Source organism: Coregonus lavaretus (assembly GCF_964263955.1).
Source record: "Coregonus lavaretus genome assembly, contig: HAP1_SCAFFOLD_3149, whole genome shotgun sequence".
Classification (NCBI taxonomy): Eukaryota; Metazoa; Chordata; class Actinopteri; order Salmoniformes; family Salmonidae; genus Coregonus; species Coregonus lavaretus.
In genome coordinates, this window is record NW_028161321.1 from 9,202 (window position 1) to 25,442 (window position 16,241).

General features: G+C 45.6%; 1 protein-coding gene across 1 annotated transcript; it reads left to right on the forward strand.

The window, feature by feature from the left end:
- The first annotated feature begins 2,273 nt into the window (after positions 1-2,273).
- On the forward strand, positions 2,274-13,603 carry LOC311120817 (tripartite motif-containing protein 16-like). Its single transcript, XM_084195391.1, has 6 exons — positions 2,274-2,905; positions 3,355-3,450; positions 12,108-12,341; positions 12,454-12,613; positions 12,739-12,798; positions 13,036-13,603. Exons 1-6 carry the CDS (start codon positions 2,309-2,311, stop codon positions 13,545-13,547), a joined length of 1,659 nt encoding a protein of 552 aa, XP_084051517.1. The 5' UTR covers positions 2,274-2,308; the 3' UTR covers positions 13,548-13,603.
- Positions 13,604-16,241: the final 2,638 nt, after the last annotated feature.

A 16,241-nucleotide genomic window follows, 5' to 3' on the forward strand; every position in this document is an offset into this window, starting at 1 on the left:
GACCCAGTTGCTAGGTCAACCTAGCATGACATTAAAACAGACCCAGTTGCTAGGTAAACCAAGCATGACATTAAAACAGACCCAGTTGCTAGGTCAACCAAGCATGAGAGTAAAAAATACCCAACTGATGGTTAAATTAACCCGTGTTCTGTTAATACTAACAACCCAACATATTGGGTTATTTACGCAACCAAACTGTCTGGGTCAAAATAACCCAACATGTTCTTTCCACTACTTAACCTGCGCTGGGGTACTAATGATTTGTAAAGGCACACAGCTGTCTATATAAGGTCCCACAGTTGACAGTGCATGTCAGAGCAAAAACCAAGCCATGAGGGTGAAGGAATTGTCCGTAGAGCCCTGAGACAGGATTGTGTTGAGGCACAGATCTGGGGAAGGGTCCCAAAACATTTCTGCAACATTGAAGGTCCCCAAGAACACAGTGGCCTCCATCATTCTTAAATGGAAGAAGTTTGTAACCACCAAGACTCTTCCTAGAGCTGGCCGCCCGGCCAAACTGAGCATCGGGGGAGAAGGGCCTTGGTCAGGGAAGTGACTAAGAACCCGATGGTAACTCTGACAGAGCTCCAGAGTTCCTCTGTGGAGATGGGAGAAACTTCCAGAAGGACAACCACCTCTGCAGCACTCCACCAATTAGGCCTTTATGGTAGAGTGGCCAGACGGAAGCCACTCCTCAGTAAAAGACACATGACAGCCCGCTTGGAGTTTGCCAAAAGGATCCTAAAGTACTCTCAGACCATGAGAAAGAAGATTCTCTGGTCTGATGAAACCAAGATTGAACTCTTTGGCCTGAATGCCAAGCGTCACGTCTGTAGAAAACATGGCACCATCCCTATGGTGAAGCATGGTGGTGGCAGCATCAGGCTGTGGGGATGTTTTTCAGAGGCACGGACTGGGAGAATAGCCAGGATCGAGGGAAAAATGAACAGAGCAAAGTACAGAGAGATCCTTGATGAAAACCTGCTTCAGAGCGCTCAGGATCTCAGACTGGGGCGAAGGTTCAACTTCCAACAAGACAACAACCCTAAGCACACAGCCAAGACGCAGGAGTGGCTTCGGGACAAGTCTCTGAATGTCCTTGAGTGGTCCAGCCAGATCCTGGAGTTGAACCCGATCGACCATCTCTGGAGAGACCTGAAAATAGCTGTGCAGCACTGATAGCAACAACAACCACCGCAGAAAAGTTGGCTGTGTTTACAGACAGACAGACGTACAGACAGACAGACAGAGGTTGTTTACTATGACTGGATGAAGGGATACAGTGTTGAAGGCTTCCTTTAGGTCTCCTGGTCTCTTGGGATTTAAACAGTGAATACAGTGAGATAGTCCTAACCATTCAATCAATGTACAGAACAAACAGTCATCATTAACACTATACAGAGTGGAGCCTATGGATAGAATATATTATCAAAGAATATAATACAATAGAATTTTATGAATAGAAAATAATAAATGTTTTGACATGAAAGCAAAGCCAGATGATTTGACTTGACAGTGTGTCTCTATACCTCAGTCTCTGAAGACACCCAGCAATGGTTAGGATTATTAGAGAAGCTTTTCCTGCTGAAAGGCAGTTTCATTTCATCTGGTTGCAGAAAACAATTCATTGGATATGTTCATAACCCCGTCCACCTATAAGATGTGGGGGGTTTCTGTCTGACTAAGAAGAGATACAAAGAACTCTGATTATAAAACGTCTTCTCTTTTTAGTCCTAGATATGGCTAGGGTTAGGGTTACTGCTGAATGTAGTAACTCTAACCCTGACCCTAGGCCTAACAGTAATAACCACACTGTAATGTAAAGTATTACCTCATTCTCAATGATCAGTCAATACATACAGTATTCATTTAAACCACAGTATATTGTATCAATATCAACCCCCCCCCCCCCCCCCCCCGCCCCCCATTACAACCACTTATTAATTATTATAGACACTTATAATCAGTGTTATAACACATAAGTGTATTATAAGGCATTATGAAGCTTATTATAATAATTATAATATGTACTTCATAGGAACTGTTACCCTTTATATATTCTAACAACTCATATTTGTTAGATTTCTTCCAAATGAAGGGCCCTAACCTAGAAACTAAAATATTTGTCTCCCTCTCCACGTTGAACGCAGTTCTCTCTCTATCCCTCCCTCCCTCCCTCCCTCCCTCTAACCTCACCTATCTGGCAGAACCAGAAAGTCCTCACCCTCCCAAAAACTCACTTCTGTGGAAACGAAACTGATCTGAGTCTCTGTGTCGTCTGTCTGTGTCAGAGTGAACAACCATCCAAATGGCTCAGCAGGGAGTTCTGCTGGACCAGGACCAGTTCTGTTGTTCTGTCTGTCTGCATCTACTGAAGGAGCCGGTCACTACTGCCTGTGGACACAGTTACTGTAGAAGCTGTATTGAGGACTGCTGGGATCAGGATGTTCTGAAAGGGGTCTATAGCTGTCCTCAGTGCAGAGAGACCTTCACTCCAAGGCCTAATCTGAGGAAAAATACCATTTTGGCTGAGATGGTGGAGAAACTGAAGGAGACAGGACTTCAGGCTGTTCCCCCTCCTGCTCTGTGCTATGCTGGACCTGGAGATGTGGCGTGTGATTTCTGCACTGGGACCAGAAAGCAGAAAGCCCTCATGTCCTGTCTGGTGTGTCTGGCCTCTTACTGTGAGACTCACCTCCAACCTCACTATGAATTTCCTCCTTTGAAGAAGCACAAGCTGGTCAAAGCCACCGCACAACTACAGGAGAAGATCTGCTCTCATCATGACAAACTGCTGGAGGTTTACTGTCGTACCGATCAGCAGTGTATCTGTCTGCTGTGTGTGATGGATGAACATAAAGGCCATGAAACAGTGTCAGCTGCAGCAGAGAGGACTGAGAAACAGGTAAGACCAGAACTACTTGTTGGTGACTGTCTGATAAACAAATAATTAAAGATACAGTAGGAACTAAGGCTGTTTGAATATGAGATCATTCAAATGATATCGATCCACGGCAGAACAAATATGAACACAAACCTTGATTATATAGATATGTTAACCCAGATTCTCCAAATGTATCACCATTTTCTAAAGTCAAACACCATTATCAAACACCATTATCATTCATTATCAAACACCATTATCATTCGTTATCAAACACCCAATCAACTCCCCTGTTTTGTGCACTGTTAAAACTATAATCATTCACATAACAATATAATAATATAATTTCAGACAGACACTTCCTCAACATATTAATCCCTAACTTCTATGGGCCCTATGTCCCATTAATATACTATTGATCTACTGGACAAATAAAGCTTGATAGCTCATTGAAGAGTGATTCTCCACAGAGGCAGCTGGGGATGAGTCAGCAGAAAGTCCAGCAGAGATTCCAGGAGAGAGAGAAGGACCTGAAGGAGCTCCAACAGGCTGTGGAGTCTCTCAAGGTGAGTATTGTTGACCAGAGGAGACACACCATTTCACATCTCTCCTCCAGTCAGAGAAAGAGAGAGAGAGAGAGAGAGGGGCCCGTCTCCAATCCCACTGGCTCCACTGTTGGGTACAGGCTGTCTGGACCCCTTTCAGAGAATAGACTGCTTAATGTAACCGGCGGGATATGAACCCGGGTCTACTGAGGAGAGAAACCAACATCTTGACTGTTTCACCAAGAGGTCATTCCCCATTAGGCTGACACTGATTTTGATGTTGCAAGAGGGGTTACCTCATCACATAACCTTGAGTAACCATGAAAGACTCAAGTCCCCTATACATTAAAATGGAGCTCTCTCTCCATTTAATTCAAAGGGCTTTATTGGCATGGGAAACATATATGTTTACATTGTGAAAGCAAGTGAAATAGATAATAAACAATCAGAAATGAAAAGTAAACATTACACTCACAAAAGTTTCAAAGTAATAGAGACATTTCACATTATAACTCAAGTGCAAACAGAGTGAGCCATTCGCCAGAGTGAGATCTGGAGGTGAAATGGAAATGAATGAGGGAGAGTTAAGTGAGGTAGAAGGTGTGGTGAAGAGCTCAGAACCAGAGCCTGGCATCAATGGACATGATAAAGAAGAATCTGGTGCAGTATGAGTTACATTGTTGGAGAAAGTGGATCCATACCTTTTGGCAGATCCATTTGTAGTTTCATGGTGGGTGGGAAAGGAGTTGGGTGCAGTTGAATCAGTGAAGGTAACCTGTAGTGGACTTGTGATATTTGTTTGTGTTTCTTCTGACCAGAGGGAGTGGGCGCTCCGTGTCACGCAACTTGGGTCAAGATCTGTTTCTTGCTTTGCTCTTAGGAACAGGGCACCATTGAAAGGAGTGATTTCTGGGGTAGCGTTAAGTGTGGAGGTGGAGAAATTGAAGATGAAGATAGCTGGTGTTTGTGATTCCCGCCGTTTGGTGGGACGCAGACCCGGTGGTGAGCGTGGTGAAACAGAGGAGTCACTGTCAGTCCATTTGAGTTTTGAGTCTTTACCCAACAAAGTCATGGTAGGATATATCAGTTATCCTGTTAGAGCTTTTGTGGCGAATCCACTGCTTTGTTTGATTACTGGTGTACAGTTTATGGAACAGAGGTAAAGACTTGGCTTCAGAAGCTGGACAGAATCCAGTATATAGCTTTAAGGATATGTATTGGTGCATTTAAATCAACATCTGTATGTGCCTTACTGGTGGAGGCAGGAGAGATGCCTTTGGATATAAGCCGTAAAAAATGGTCATTATCTTATTGGGTTGAAAGGCTGTGAGGTTGAGCATCCCACTGCTACTGTTCTAGATGACTATTGGGAATATACTAGTAGACAAGGCAGTGGTTTTGGTTGGACAGTTGGAAAGCTTGCTGATGAGAGTGGTTTGAGGGAGTTGGAGGTTGGCCCTTCTGCGGTGATAGGGGATGTTCCTCCATGGTTACTCCCAGACCCTGTTGTTGATCTAACCTTGGTAGAGAAAAGGAAAGATTGGTCAGAAGTCAGTGATATAGAGAAACTGGTTGACAATTACATTGGTAGAGGTTTTTATGCTTTTTTAATGCTTTTCACAGACGGATCCAAGGACCCAGATAGTGGGCTCACAGGAGCAGGCGTTTACGTTCCTGAATTTGATGTGCAGATATGTAGAAGACTAACAGATGAACTGTCAGTATACTCAGTTGAACTGAAAGTATTAATGTTATTATGGAGAATTGAGAGAATGGGTTTAGTAGTGAGATTCTGCTGGGTCCCAGTACATTCGGGTGTGGAAGGGAATGAAATTGTAGACCAGTTAGCTAAAAGAGCTTTGAAACTAGATATAATTGATATTAATGTTCCACTGGGTAGAGGTGAGGCCAAATGTAAGATCAGAGCCATTTTGATAGATGTGTGGCAGAAGAGATGGTACTCTGAGCACAAGGGCCGGCATTTATATGAATAGTTGACAGTTTTACAGAAAGGTCGATGGACCAAGATTCAAAAGTCAGATTAGGAAGGAAGATGTGGTGTTTACTCGATTGCGCTTAGGACATTGTACATTGAACTCGTCATTACATCTGGTTGGCAAGCATTTGAATGGTTTGTGTCTGGAGTGTATGGTCGATGAAACGGTGGAGCATGTGTTGTTATATTGTTGTAAGTATGTTGAAGAGTTGGTAAGATTGAAGTTTAGGGTCATTGAGGTTGGACGGGGTTGGGGGGGTTTGGAAGGGATTTTGGGTATGGGGGAGGGTCTATTAGAAGTTAGTAGGGCTCTTCTTTATTTTCTCAGAAGTACTGAGTTAGGTAGGAGGATTTAGAAATGTTGGAAACCGTGATTGACCACACACTCCAGCACAGTAGGTGGCGGCATGCACCTTTAACGTTGGTTTGTGGGCCGCCATTATATCATAGAAGAAGAAGTTGTTGCTGTGAGAGATTTGTGGTTCGTGAGGAGGGCTACTATTCTTTTTTCTTTTGGTTCTTGCGTATTTTCTGAATGTATTTTCTCATGGTGGAGGGTTTGTTTATTGGTTTCCACTGTTTATCGTTTAGAGTTGAGGGGGGAGTAGGGGTAGTTTGTTAGGGCGGCGTGATGGCCTCAACCGAGTGGAGAAGAAACGCTGTCGCTTCGGGTCCGTTCCGGAGAAAGGTGTGGAGGAAGTTTTGCTCATGGTCGGCGAACAGGTTGGAGCGGAACATCTGGACTCTGCATCCAGAATGAACAAGGCGGTGGTTGTGTTAATGAAAAAGGTTTGTCTTGTTGTGAGGGGTGTGTTGGTGCAGATGTCGCCTCTTTCGATAAGAGTTGTGGTGGCTAATCTGCCTCCGTTTATTGCTGACGAACAGACCCCAAGTAGTTGGTTAGTTTTGGTAAATTTGCAAGTGGTTTCCGTGTGCTCTCGGCTGGGTGCCAAGCGGAATCCGTTAAACATGTCTCTTTTCGTAGACAAGTGTTTGTTTCTTAACAAACTTCAAGGTTACACAGGGGAGGGGTGGAACACAGGGTTTGCTAGCACAGATAGTTTTGGGTGTTTCTAGTGTGGGGATCATCAGTTATAGGCTACAAGCAGCAATATGATTGATAGGTAGGACAGGTATTGAACCCAAATAATCCCTACTCAGATGCGCTAACCTCAACCCTAGTAAACATGCATTATAAAAACCTTCTATATAAAATGATCTCATATTGGGAGTAAATAGCCTCTGAATAGAAAAGAAAAAACACTGCATCTTCCAGCCCACCAATAAATGACATAATGCAACCTTGGCGGTTAGCATATTTACCTCAACATGCCCCTCGCTTGCCTGAGAAGGCAGAGTGCTCGATGCTGGTTGATGAATTTTACAATTAATGTACTAGGAAAATACGTTTTTGTCGACCAGAGGTGACTGAATTAATGTTTAGGCTTATTGATAATCATTATAGTAATGAAGTATAATTTCAAAACATGAAAGTTGTCAAGTGGTGGTGGTACCAGGAGGGAGGAGAGTAGTGCAGGGTCAAGTGGTGGTGGTACCAGGAGGGAGGAGAGTAGAGCAGGGTCAAGTGGTGGTGGTACCAGGAAGGAGGAGAGTAGAGCAGGGTCAAGTGGTGGTGGTACCAGGAAGGAGGAGAGTAGAGCAGGGTCAAGTGGTGGTGGTACCAGGAGGGAGGAGAGTAGAGCAGGGTCAAGTGGTGGTGGTACCAGGAGGGAGGAGAGTAGAGCAGGGTCAAGTGGTGGTGGTACCAGGAGTGAGGAGAGTAGAGCAGGGTCAAGTGGTGGTGGTGGTACCAGGAGGGAGGAGAGTAGAGCAGGGTCAAGTGGTGGTGGTACCAGGAGGGAGGAGAGTAGAGCAGGGTCAAGTGGTGGTGGTACCAGGAGGGAGGAGAGTAGAGCAGGATCAAGTGGTGGTGGTACCAGGAAGGAGGAGAGTAGAGCAGGGTCAAGTGGTGATGGTACCAGGAAGGAGGAGAGTAGAGCAGGGTCAAGTGGTGGTGGTACCAGGAAGGAGGAGAGTAGAGCAGGGTCAAGTGGTGGTGGTACCAGGAAGGAGGAGAGTAGAGCAGGGTCAAGTGGTGATGGTACCAGGAGGGAGGAGAGTAGAGCAGGGTCAAGTGGTGGTGGTACCAGGAGGGAGGAGAGTAGAGCAGGGTCAAGTGGTGGTGGTACCAGGAGGGAGGAGAGTAGAGCAGGGTCAAGTGGTGGTGGTACCAGGAAGGAGGAGAGTAGAGCAGGGTCAAGTGGTGGTGGTACCAGGAAGGAGGAGAGTAGAGCAGGGTCAAGTGGTGGTGGTACCAGGAGGGAGGAGAGTAGAGCAGGGTCAAGTGGTGGTGGTACCAGGAGGGAGGAGAGTAGAGCAGGGTCAAGTGGTGGTGGTACCAGGAAGGAGGAGAGTAGAGCAGGGTCAAGTGGTGGTGGTACCAGGAAGGAGGAGAGTAGAGCAGGGTCAAGTGGTGGTGGTACCAGGAAGGAGGAGAGTAGAGCAGGGTCAAGTGGTGGTGGTACCAGGAAGGAGGAGAGTAGAGCAGGGTCAAGTGGTGGTGGTACCAGGAGGGAGGGGAGGGGTGGAACACAGGGTTTGCTAGCACAGATAGTTTTGGGTGTTTCTAGTGTGGGGATGTAGGGCATAATGCTAGTGCAGACAAGTGCGACCAGCCGGCAGCGGGGGCTAGGACTAGGCTGGACACAATACATTTTTAACACCTTTTTCTGATAAAATTACTTCATTGCATCCGCCATGGAGCCCAGTTTCGTAATATTACCATATGTCCCAGATGCTTGCCGTAGGTTAGAAATAATAGGGAATGTTTCACCCTGCCAGCTCCTATTAGTTGTATTGAGCTCTGAGTGCTATACAGAAACTTTAACCCTACTAATAACCTATTTTAGCCTTAACCCTAATTCTAGGGTAGGGTAGCCTAGAACACATTTAGAAACTATTTAAGTAATAATATTGTTAGTAAATACCATTATAGTACTAAATAGGTTTTGATGAACAAAATAATCAAAATTCTATCGAAGCACTTTGCTGTTTTTCGTTACTAGTAATTTTTTTCTATTTATTATTGCAAGGCAGAACACTTGATAAAGTGTCATAATGTTGTCCGATGCGCTAACCTCAACCCTAGAAAACATGCATGATAAAAATCAACTTAATATCTCATATTGGGAGTAAATAGAAAAGAGGAGTGCATCTTCCAGCCCGCCAATAAATGACATAATGCAACCTTGGCGGTTAGCATATTTACCTCAACATGCCCCTCGCTTGCGTGAGAAGGCAGAGTCCTCGATGCTGGTTGATGAATTTGACAATTAATGTACTAGGAAAATACGTTTTTGTCGACCAGAGGTGACTGAATTAATGTTCAGGCTTGGAACTGCACCATTGACTTTGCTAAAGACAGGAATAGTGAGGGAACTCATTTGGGCTGGGCAGGGGTGTTGAATGATGTTCTGAATCAGTTCCATCTAGTGGACACATGGAGAATTAAGTATCCCACCTCAAAGCAGTATTTGTTGGTGAAGGTGGTTGGGGGTAGAGTGAGCACAGCTCTCCTGGATCGTATCTATACATTCAAGAATCAGCAACAGGCTATTGAGGGCCTCCATTCTCCCAGTTGAGTTTTCAGACAATCATATTGCCATGGCTCAGTTCTCTGTTTCACCAGAGCCCAGGCAGGTGTCCTATTGGAAATTCATTGTAAAGCTCTTACAAGGTGCCACTTTTTGCTCAAACTTCCAAGGCTTTTGGGAGAGGTGGGGACAGCAGAAGGGGGAGTTTGAGTCTCTCAGTCAGTGGTGGGACGTAGGGAAAGCCCAGATTCAGGTTTTCTGTCAGCACTAAACAGCTTTTTTTCCTCTTCAGAGGCCAGGAGAGTACTGGGGGAGCTTGAGTGGTTCATTTATGTGGTGGAGGCTGAGTTGGTGGGGCAAAGTGGGGCTACAAGATAATTTATCTGAACTACTCAGGGACCTAGGGGCTTTCATTTCAGAGAAAGCAAAAGGATCACTTGTAAGAGCTAGTTTTTCCATGTTGAGGGAGATGGATGCTCCCAGCTCTTTTGGGTTGGAGAAACAGAGTGGGGAAACCAAAAAAATCCATTGTTTACATTTGTCTGATGGGCGGGTAACTTCTGTTGTGGGGAGATGAGGGAGCCTGATGGGTGGGTAACTTCTGTTGTGAGGAGATGAGGGAGCCTGATGGGTGGGTAACTTCTGTTGTGGGGAGATGAGGGAGCCTGATGGGTGGGTAACTTCTGTTGTGGGGAGATGAGGGAGCCTGATGGGTGGGTAACTTCTGCTGTGGGGAGATGAGGGAGCCTGATGGGCGGGTAACTTCTGTTGTGGGGAGATGAGGGAGCCTGATGGGTGGGTAACTTCTGTTGTGGGGAGATGAGGGAGCCTGATGGGTGGGTAACTTCTGTTGTGGGGAGATGAGGGAGCCTGATGGGTGGGTAACTTCTGTTGTGGGGAGATGAGGGAGCCTGATGGGTGGGTAACTTCTGTTGTGGGGAGATGAGGGAGCCTGATGGGTGGTTAACTTCTGTTGTGGGGAGATGAGGGAGCCTGATGGGTGGGTAACTTCTGTTGTGGGGAGATGAGGGAGCCTGATGGGTGGGTAACTTCTGTTGTGAGGAGGTGAGGCTGTGGAGTTGTACTCTGATTTATAGAGGGCAGAACTCTGTGGTCCTCTGTAGAGCATGGCCCTTGTAATGCCAGGGTAGTGGGTTCGATCCCCGGGACCACCCATATGTAAAAATGTATGCACATGACTGTAAGTCGCTTTGGATAAAAGCGTCTGCTAAATGGCATATTATTATTATTATTATCCTGGGTGTTCTCAGGTTCTGCTCACAGACCTTTCCAAACTCTCTCTGTCACAGATAAATCAAATAGACATTTCCCTGGCCTTTCACAAACTCTCAGCTGCTGTCTCTCAGACGGTCTGCCTCTGATTTTTTTTTTTAAAGGTCTGGGAAGTTATTGGACAGGACGTGTGTTGCGTGAGTGCGTCGGGGTGGGGGAGCTGTCGCTAAGCTGTAGACGGGAGGCTTTGACTCTCCTGCCCAAAATAGGGATTTGAGCGACATAAAGAACTGGAGGCCTGTGGCATTGCTCTGTTTGGACTATAAGGTCTTTACCAAGGTCCTCGTTAACAGACTGAAGTCCCACCTGGACTCTATTGTACACAAGGACCAAACGTACTGTGTACCAGGACGCTCAATCACAAACAATCTGTTCATAATCAGGAGAAAGCCTTTGATAGGGTGGACCATGAATATCTGTTCAATGTGTTGTTTTGGTTGTGGGGAGAATTTTGTGGCCTGTGTTCAAATGCTGTACGCTGGGGCTTCATGTATGGTCAAGGTGTGGGGAGGGCTCAGTAGGCCAGTCTGGGTAGGGAGGGGCATTCACCAGGGATGCCCTCTGTCAGGGCAGCTATACACTCTTGTTATTGAGCCCTTTCTGGGCCTGCTACGCAGGAGGCTCCAGGGAGTGTGGGAGCCAGGCATAGGGTTGGGGACAGGCATAGCAGTGTCAGCATACGCTGATGACGTCTGTGTTGGTTAGGGATGAGCAGAACCTACAGGCCCTGGAGAATAGTTTGAGGGTGTACGAGGGGGCGTCTTCTGCTTAGGGAAACTGGGGCAAGAGTGAGGCTCTGTTATGTGGGGCATGGAGGGACAGGGCACCTCCGCAGCTTCCAGGGGGGTTGCAGTGGGGCTGTGAGTGGCTCAAGATGCTTGGGGTGTATCTGGGCTCGGAGGGTTGGGATAGGAAGAACTGGGAAGGAGTGTCACAAGCGGTGGTGTCGAGGCTGACGAAGTGGAGGTGGCTCATCTCCCAAGTGGCATACAGAGGGGCGGTGCTGATCATCAACAACTTGGTGGCATCCTCTCTATGGCTTAAATTGGCCATTCTCAACGCCCCCGGTGGTCTGCTTGTGGACCTGCAGCGCAAATTAGTGATTTTAAATTAGTGCACGCAAATTAGTTCACCTCCGCAGCTTCCAGGCGTTCTGCTTGTGGACCTGCAGCGCAAGTTAGTAAACATTTTATGGTCAGGGTGGCAGCGTTCTGACTCCCTCAGTGTCAAGGTTAGACACATCAGGAGCTTAGTGGGAGTGAAGGGGCATCAGTGGCAGGGGGTTGTGGGGGCTGAGAGCATGGCAGGGTATAGGTGGAGGGTGCTCTATAAGCTCCCAGTGCTGGAAAGGTCAGGGGTCGTCCAGTGGAGGGTATTACATGGAGCCCTGGACACCAATAGCTGGTTGGCTCGGGTTGACCTGGGAGTTGGGGAGGGGTGTCCGTTTTCTGCAATGACAGACTGTTCATCATGTTTTTTCTGTGTTGCCAGGGTAATGCCATTACTGTTGACGCCTTAGGGTTGAGTTTGAGTTGTACAAAATGATCAACAGTGTGGAGATGTTTCAGGAGGTTTGGGGGCTCAGGGGGGCTGTCTGTATGGCTGGAGAGGAGGGGTTGGATGGACGGTTGGAATGTGGTGCTGGTTGGTGTATTGTACTGTGGTGTTGGGTACTGGATAATGTGATTGTGTGGAGGTTGTGGTGGCACGCAATGTGTGTTCAGGAGGGGGGTTAGTGTAATGAGGATGGCTCATTAAAGTAAGACAAGTCAGTCTCTCTCTGTCTCTCTTAACAGCGCTCTGCACAGGCAGCAGTGGAGGACAGTGATAAGATCTTTACCGAGCTGATCCGCTCCATTGAGAGAAGGCGCTCTGAGGTGAAGGAGCTGATCAGAGCCCAAGAGAAGGCTCAAGTGAGTCAAGCTGAAGGACTCCTGGAGCAACTGGAGCAGGAGATAGCTGAGCTGAGGAAGAGAAGCACTGAGCTGGAGCAGCTCTCACACACAGAGGATCACATCCATTTCCTCCAGGTAACTCAACTGCCTTGATACATGTGATATGAACTTAAAACTCTCAATCATTTGGTTCTGCTCTCTCTCTCTCTCTCTCTCTCTCTCTCTCTCCCTCTCTCTTTCTCTCCAGAGTTATCAGTCTCTCTCCGGTACCAGTGTATCTTCAGACTTACCCAGCATCGTTGTCCGTCCTCTTCAGTACTTTGGAGATGTGAGTAAGACTGTGTCTGAACTGAGAGAGAAACTAGAAGACGTCCTTAAAGGAGAATGGACCAAGATCTCCACTACAGGTGTGTTGAAAATAATAACAACATCAACTTTAGACCATTGAAAGTTCCCTACTAGTCATATACATGTGGAATATGGTATGATGATAACATTCCCTCTCTCTGTGAATGTGTTTGTGTGTCTGTAGTGAATATAGTGGATGTTGTACTGCCTCCAGAGCCCAAGACCAGAGAACAGTTCTTACAATGTGAGTCTCTTTATTCTGAAGTAACTAACAGTCTCTTTTTACTGACACTCCTAACAATCCCTCTAGAAATATATAGCAATAGTAGATCTAATCAAAGACTGGGTATCTATCTGACTCCTCATATTTTTTCTGATTTGATCTCTGCTGTGCTCTAATCAAAGACAGGGTAGATACAGTATCTGACTTCACTTATTGTTCTAACTCCCCTCATTGGTCTCTGCTCTGCTCTTCTCCCAGATTCCTGTCAGCTCACACTGGACCCAAACACAGCAGGCAAACGCCTCTCTCTGTCTGAAGGGAACAGAAAGGTGACACGTACAGGCCAAGTCCAACCATATCCTGTTCATCCAGACAGATTCACCAACTACTATCAGGTTCTGTGTAGAGAGGGTCTGTCTGGACGCTGTTACTGGGAGGTGGAGTGGAGTGGTAATGCTGTTACAGCAGTCTCATATAAAGACATCAGCAGAACAGGGTCAGATGGTGAATTTGGATACAATAACAAGTCCTGGGTGTCAGAGTACTATAGAGGTGGTTATTTGTTCATACACAATAATGTTGAGACTAAAGTATCAGGCCCTCAGTCCTCCAGATTAGGAGTGGACCTGGATCACAAGGCAGGTACTCTGTCCTTCTACAGTGTCTCTGACACAATGACCCTCCTCCACAGAGTCCAGACCACATTCACTCAGCCCCTTTATCCTGGGTTTTATCTCTATAATGGTACTGCTGAGCTGGTTAAACTGTAGTAGGGTCCACATAGATACTAGTCATGCTGGTGTAGTCTATAGCTGAGCTGGTTAAACTGTAGTAGGGTCCACATAGATACTAGTCATGCTGGTGTAGTCTATAGCTGAGCTGGTTAAACTGTAGTAGGGTCCACATAGATACTAGTCATGCTGGTGTAGTCTATAGCTGAGCTGGTTAAACTGTAGTAGGGTCCACATAGATACTAGTCATGCTGGTGTAGTCTATAGCTGAGCTGGTTAAACTGTAGTAGGGTCCACATAGATACTAGTCATGCTGGTGTAGTCTATAGCTGAGCTGGTTAAACTGTAGTAGGGTCCACATAGATACTAGTCATGCTGGTGTAGTCTATAGCTGAGCTGGTTAAACTGTAGTAGGGTCCACATAGATACTAGTCATGCTGGTGTAGTCTATAGCTGAGCTGGTTAAACTGTAGTAGGGTCCACATAGATACTAGTCATGCTGGTGTAGTCTATAGCTGAGCTGGTTAAACTGTAGTAGGGTCCACATAGATACTAGTCATGCTGGTGGTGATGGTCCCCAGATAAAAATGCTGTTTTTCTGTACAATTATTTTTGTCTGACTGATTTAATCTTCAGAGTGTAATTAAAACTTAATAACGTATTTTTATCAAATGCAATGTTTTAATTGGCTACATTTACATTAATCATGATGTTTGCTGTTAATGTATGTTGGTTGGCATTCAGAACCATTGAAATGTTTTCTCAATTGGTTCTCTGTCTCAATGTAATTTTCCTCAGTATCATGGAACAGGTAGTGTTACTTACTTGCTAATTGAACTATATGGGCCGGTTTCCCGGACACAGATGAAGCCTAGTCCTAGACTAAAAAGCATGTTCAATGGAGATGTCCGGGAAACCGGCCCTAAGTTTGGCATCTTTTATTCTCCCGTACTGCTCAGTCAAGCAACATTAAACCTGTCCAGCAGGTGGTGCTATTAACCAAACAATAAAAACAGCAGATATCTTGACTTGTCACTCAGTATATCAGTAATGTTCAGAATTGTACTTTAATATCATTGGAGATTGATGGTCTTTTTAATCCACTACCCAGAGTCAGGAACAGATGAAGTTAGGTCTGCTACTGTTCAGTTATTAAATATGATTCATGGTGATGGGAAATAAAAAATCCATCTAGTAGTAGTTTTCCTTTGCTATTTATTCCAAGGTGTGTCTTTAACTTGTAAATGGATTGTGTTGAAGCTGGCATGTGGTGTGGATGATAGAAGAGAGGAGGAGAGGAGAACATCATATAGAAGACAGATAAGATAGAGAGACAATTCATACCCAGGGGAGTTGCTGACTCTGGCCCAAATGACACCCTGTTCCCTACGTAGTGCACTAGGCTACTTCTGACCAGATCTAAAGTAGTGCACTACATAGGGAATAGGGTGGAGATTGGAGATTTGCTCACTGTCATTAGAATGAAGATTTCCATACAGGAGTTACTGTCTCTGTCCCAAATCTCTCCCTGTTCCCTACGTAGTGCACTAGGCTTCTTTTGACCTGATCTAAAGTAGTCTTCTAGATTTTACATGTTTTCTCCCTGTCGTTAGAAAATGACAATATGGTAATGACTTTAGTGGTTTCCTCCCCCTTTGTTTTTATTGGTTGTGTGTTATGTGTGTTGTTGTGTTAGGTTTTCCCCCTGTGTTCCTAATGGAAAATCCATTAACAATGAATCACAAACAAATTATATTCCAGTTGTGTTTAGACAACTTCATGGCTGACATCCCCCAGTTCTGTTAAGACCCATTGAACTGGGTCACATTCTAAATGGTCACTTGTATTGATAGTCCATACTGGGCCTAACTGGGGTTAACCATACTGGAGGGTTTCTTTCTGCACACATATTCCCTCATCTCCAGAACTTTACCTGATGTCCCGTCTCTCTCTCTCTCTCTCTCTCTCTCTCTCTCTCTCTCTCTCTCTCTCTCTCTCTCTCTCTCTCTCTCTCTCGCTCTCGCTCTCGCTCTCTCTCGCTCTCTCTCTGCCTCTCTCTCTCTCTCTCTCTCTGTGCCTCTGTCTCTCTCTCTCTCTCTCTCTCTCTCTCTCTCTCTCTCTCTCTCTCTCTCTCTCTCTCTCTCTCTCTCTCTCTCTCTCTCTCTCTCTCTGTCTCTCTGTCTCTCTGTCTCTCTGTTTCTCTCTCTGTCTCTGTCTCTGTCTCTGTCTCTGTCTCTGTCTCTCTCTCTCTCTCTCTCTCTCTCTCTCTCTCTGTCTCTGTCTCTGTCTCTGTCTCTGTCTCTGTCTCTCTCTCCCATCAAACCGTATAGAAAGCAGACAACCTCAATATGGTTCCATTCCTGTAGTTATCAGGACACATGAGGTGTGGAACTATTATCTCCTTTCTAAGTTTGAACTTGTCCACTTCCCTTCATGGATTTAAAAGGAAATGACTGGTATATGTAAACTCCCTCTACCCCATGCCAACACCAATCCAATGCTTTTACATTTGAGAGGAGTAGTGAAGGAATGCTACACTTCAGGAGGAAGGAGAGATTATTGGGACACACCCATGGAGTGATGATAGAGGGATGTGAAAGAGGAGAGAGGTAATGGTTGGACTTGACTTATTTATTCTCTCATTAGACTTATTCTGTTTCAATAACAACTGCATAACACAAAATAAGTACATTTAAGGAAGTATCCATGTATTATATATTTTATAATCACTTT

Coding starts and splice junctions, on each gene's coding strand:
- LOC311120817 (XM_084195391.1), top strand. CDS start 2,309: ATGGCTCAGCAGGGAGTTCTGCTGGACCAGGACCAGTTCTGTTGTTCT. Junction 2,906..3,354: donor CAGAGAGGACTGAGAAACAG/GTAAGACCAGAA, acceptor GATTCTCCACAG/AGGCAGCTGGGGATGAGTCA. Junction 12,614..12,738: donor GACCAAGATCTCCACTACAG/GTGTGTTGAAAA, acceptor GTGTGTCTGTAG/TGAATATAGTGGATGTTGTA.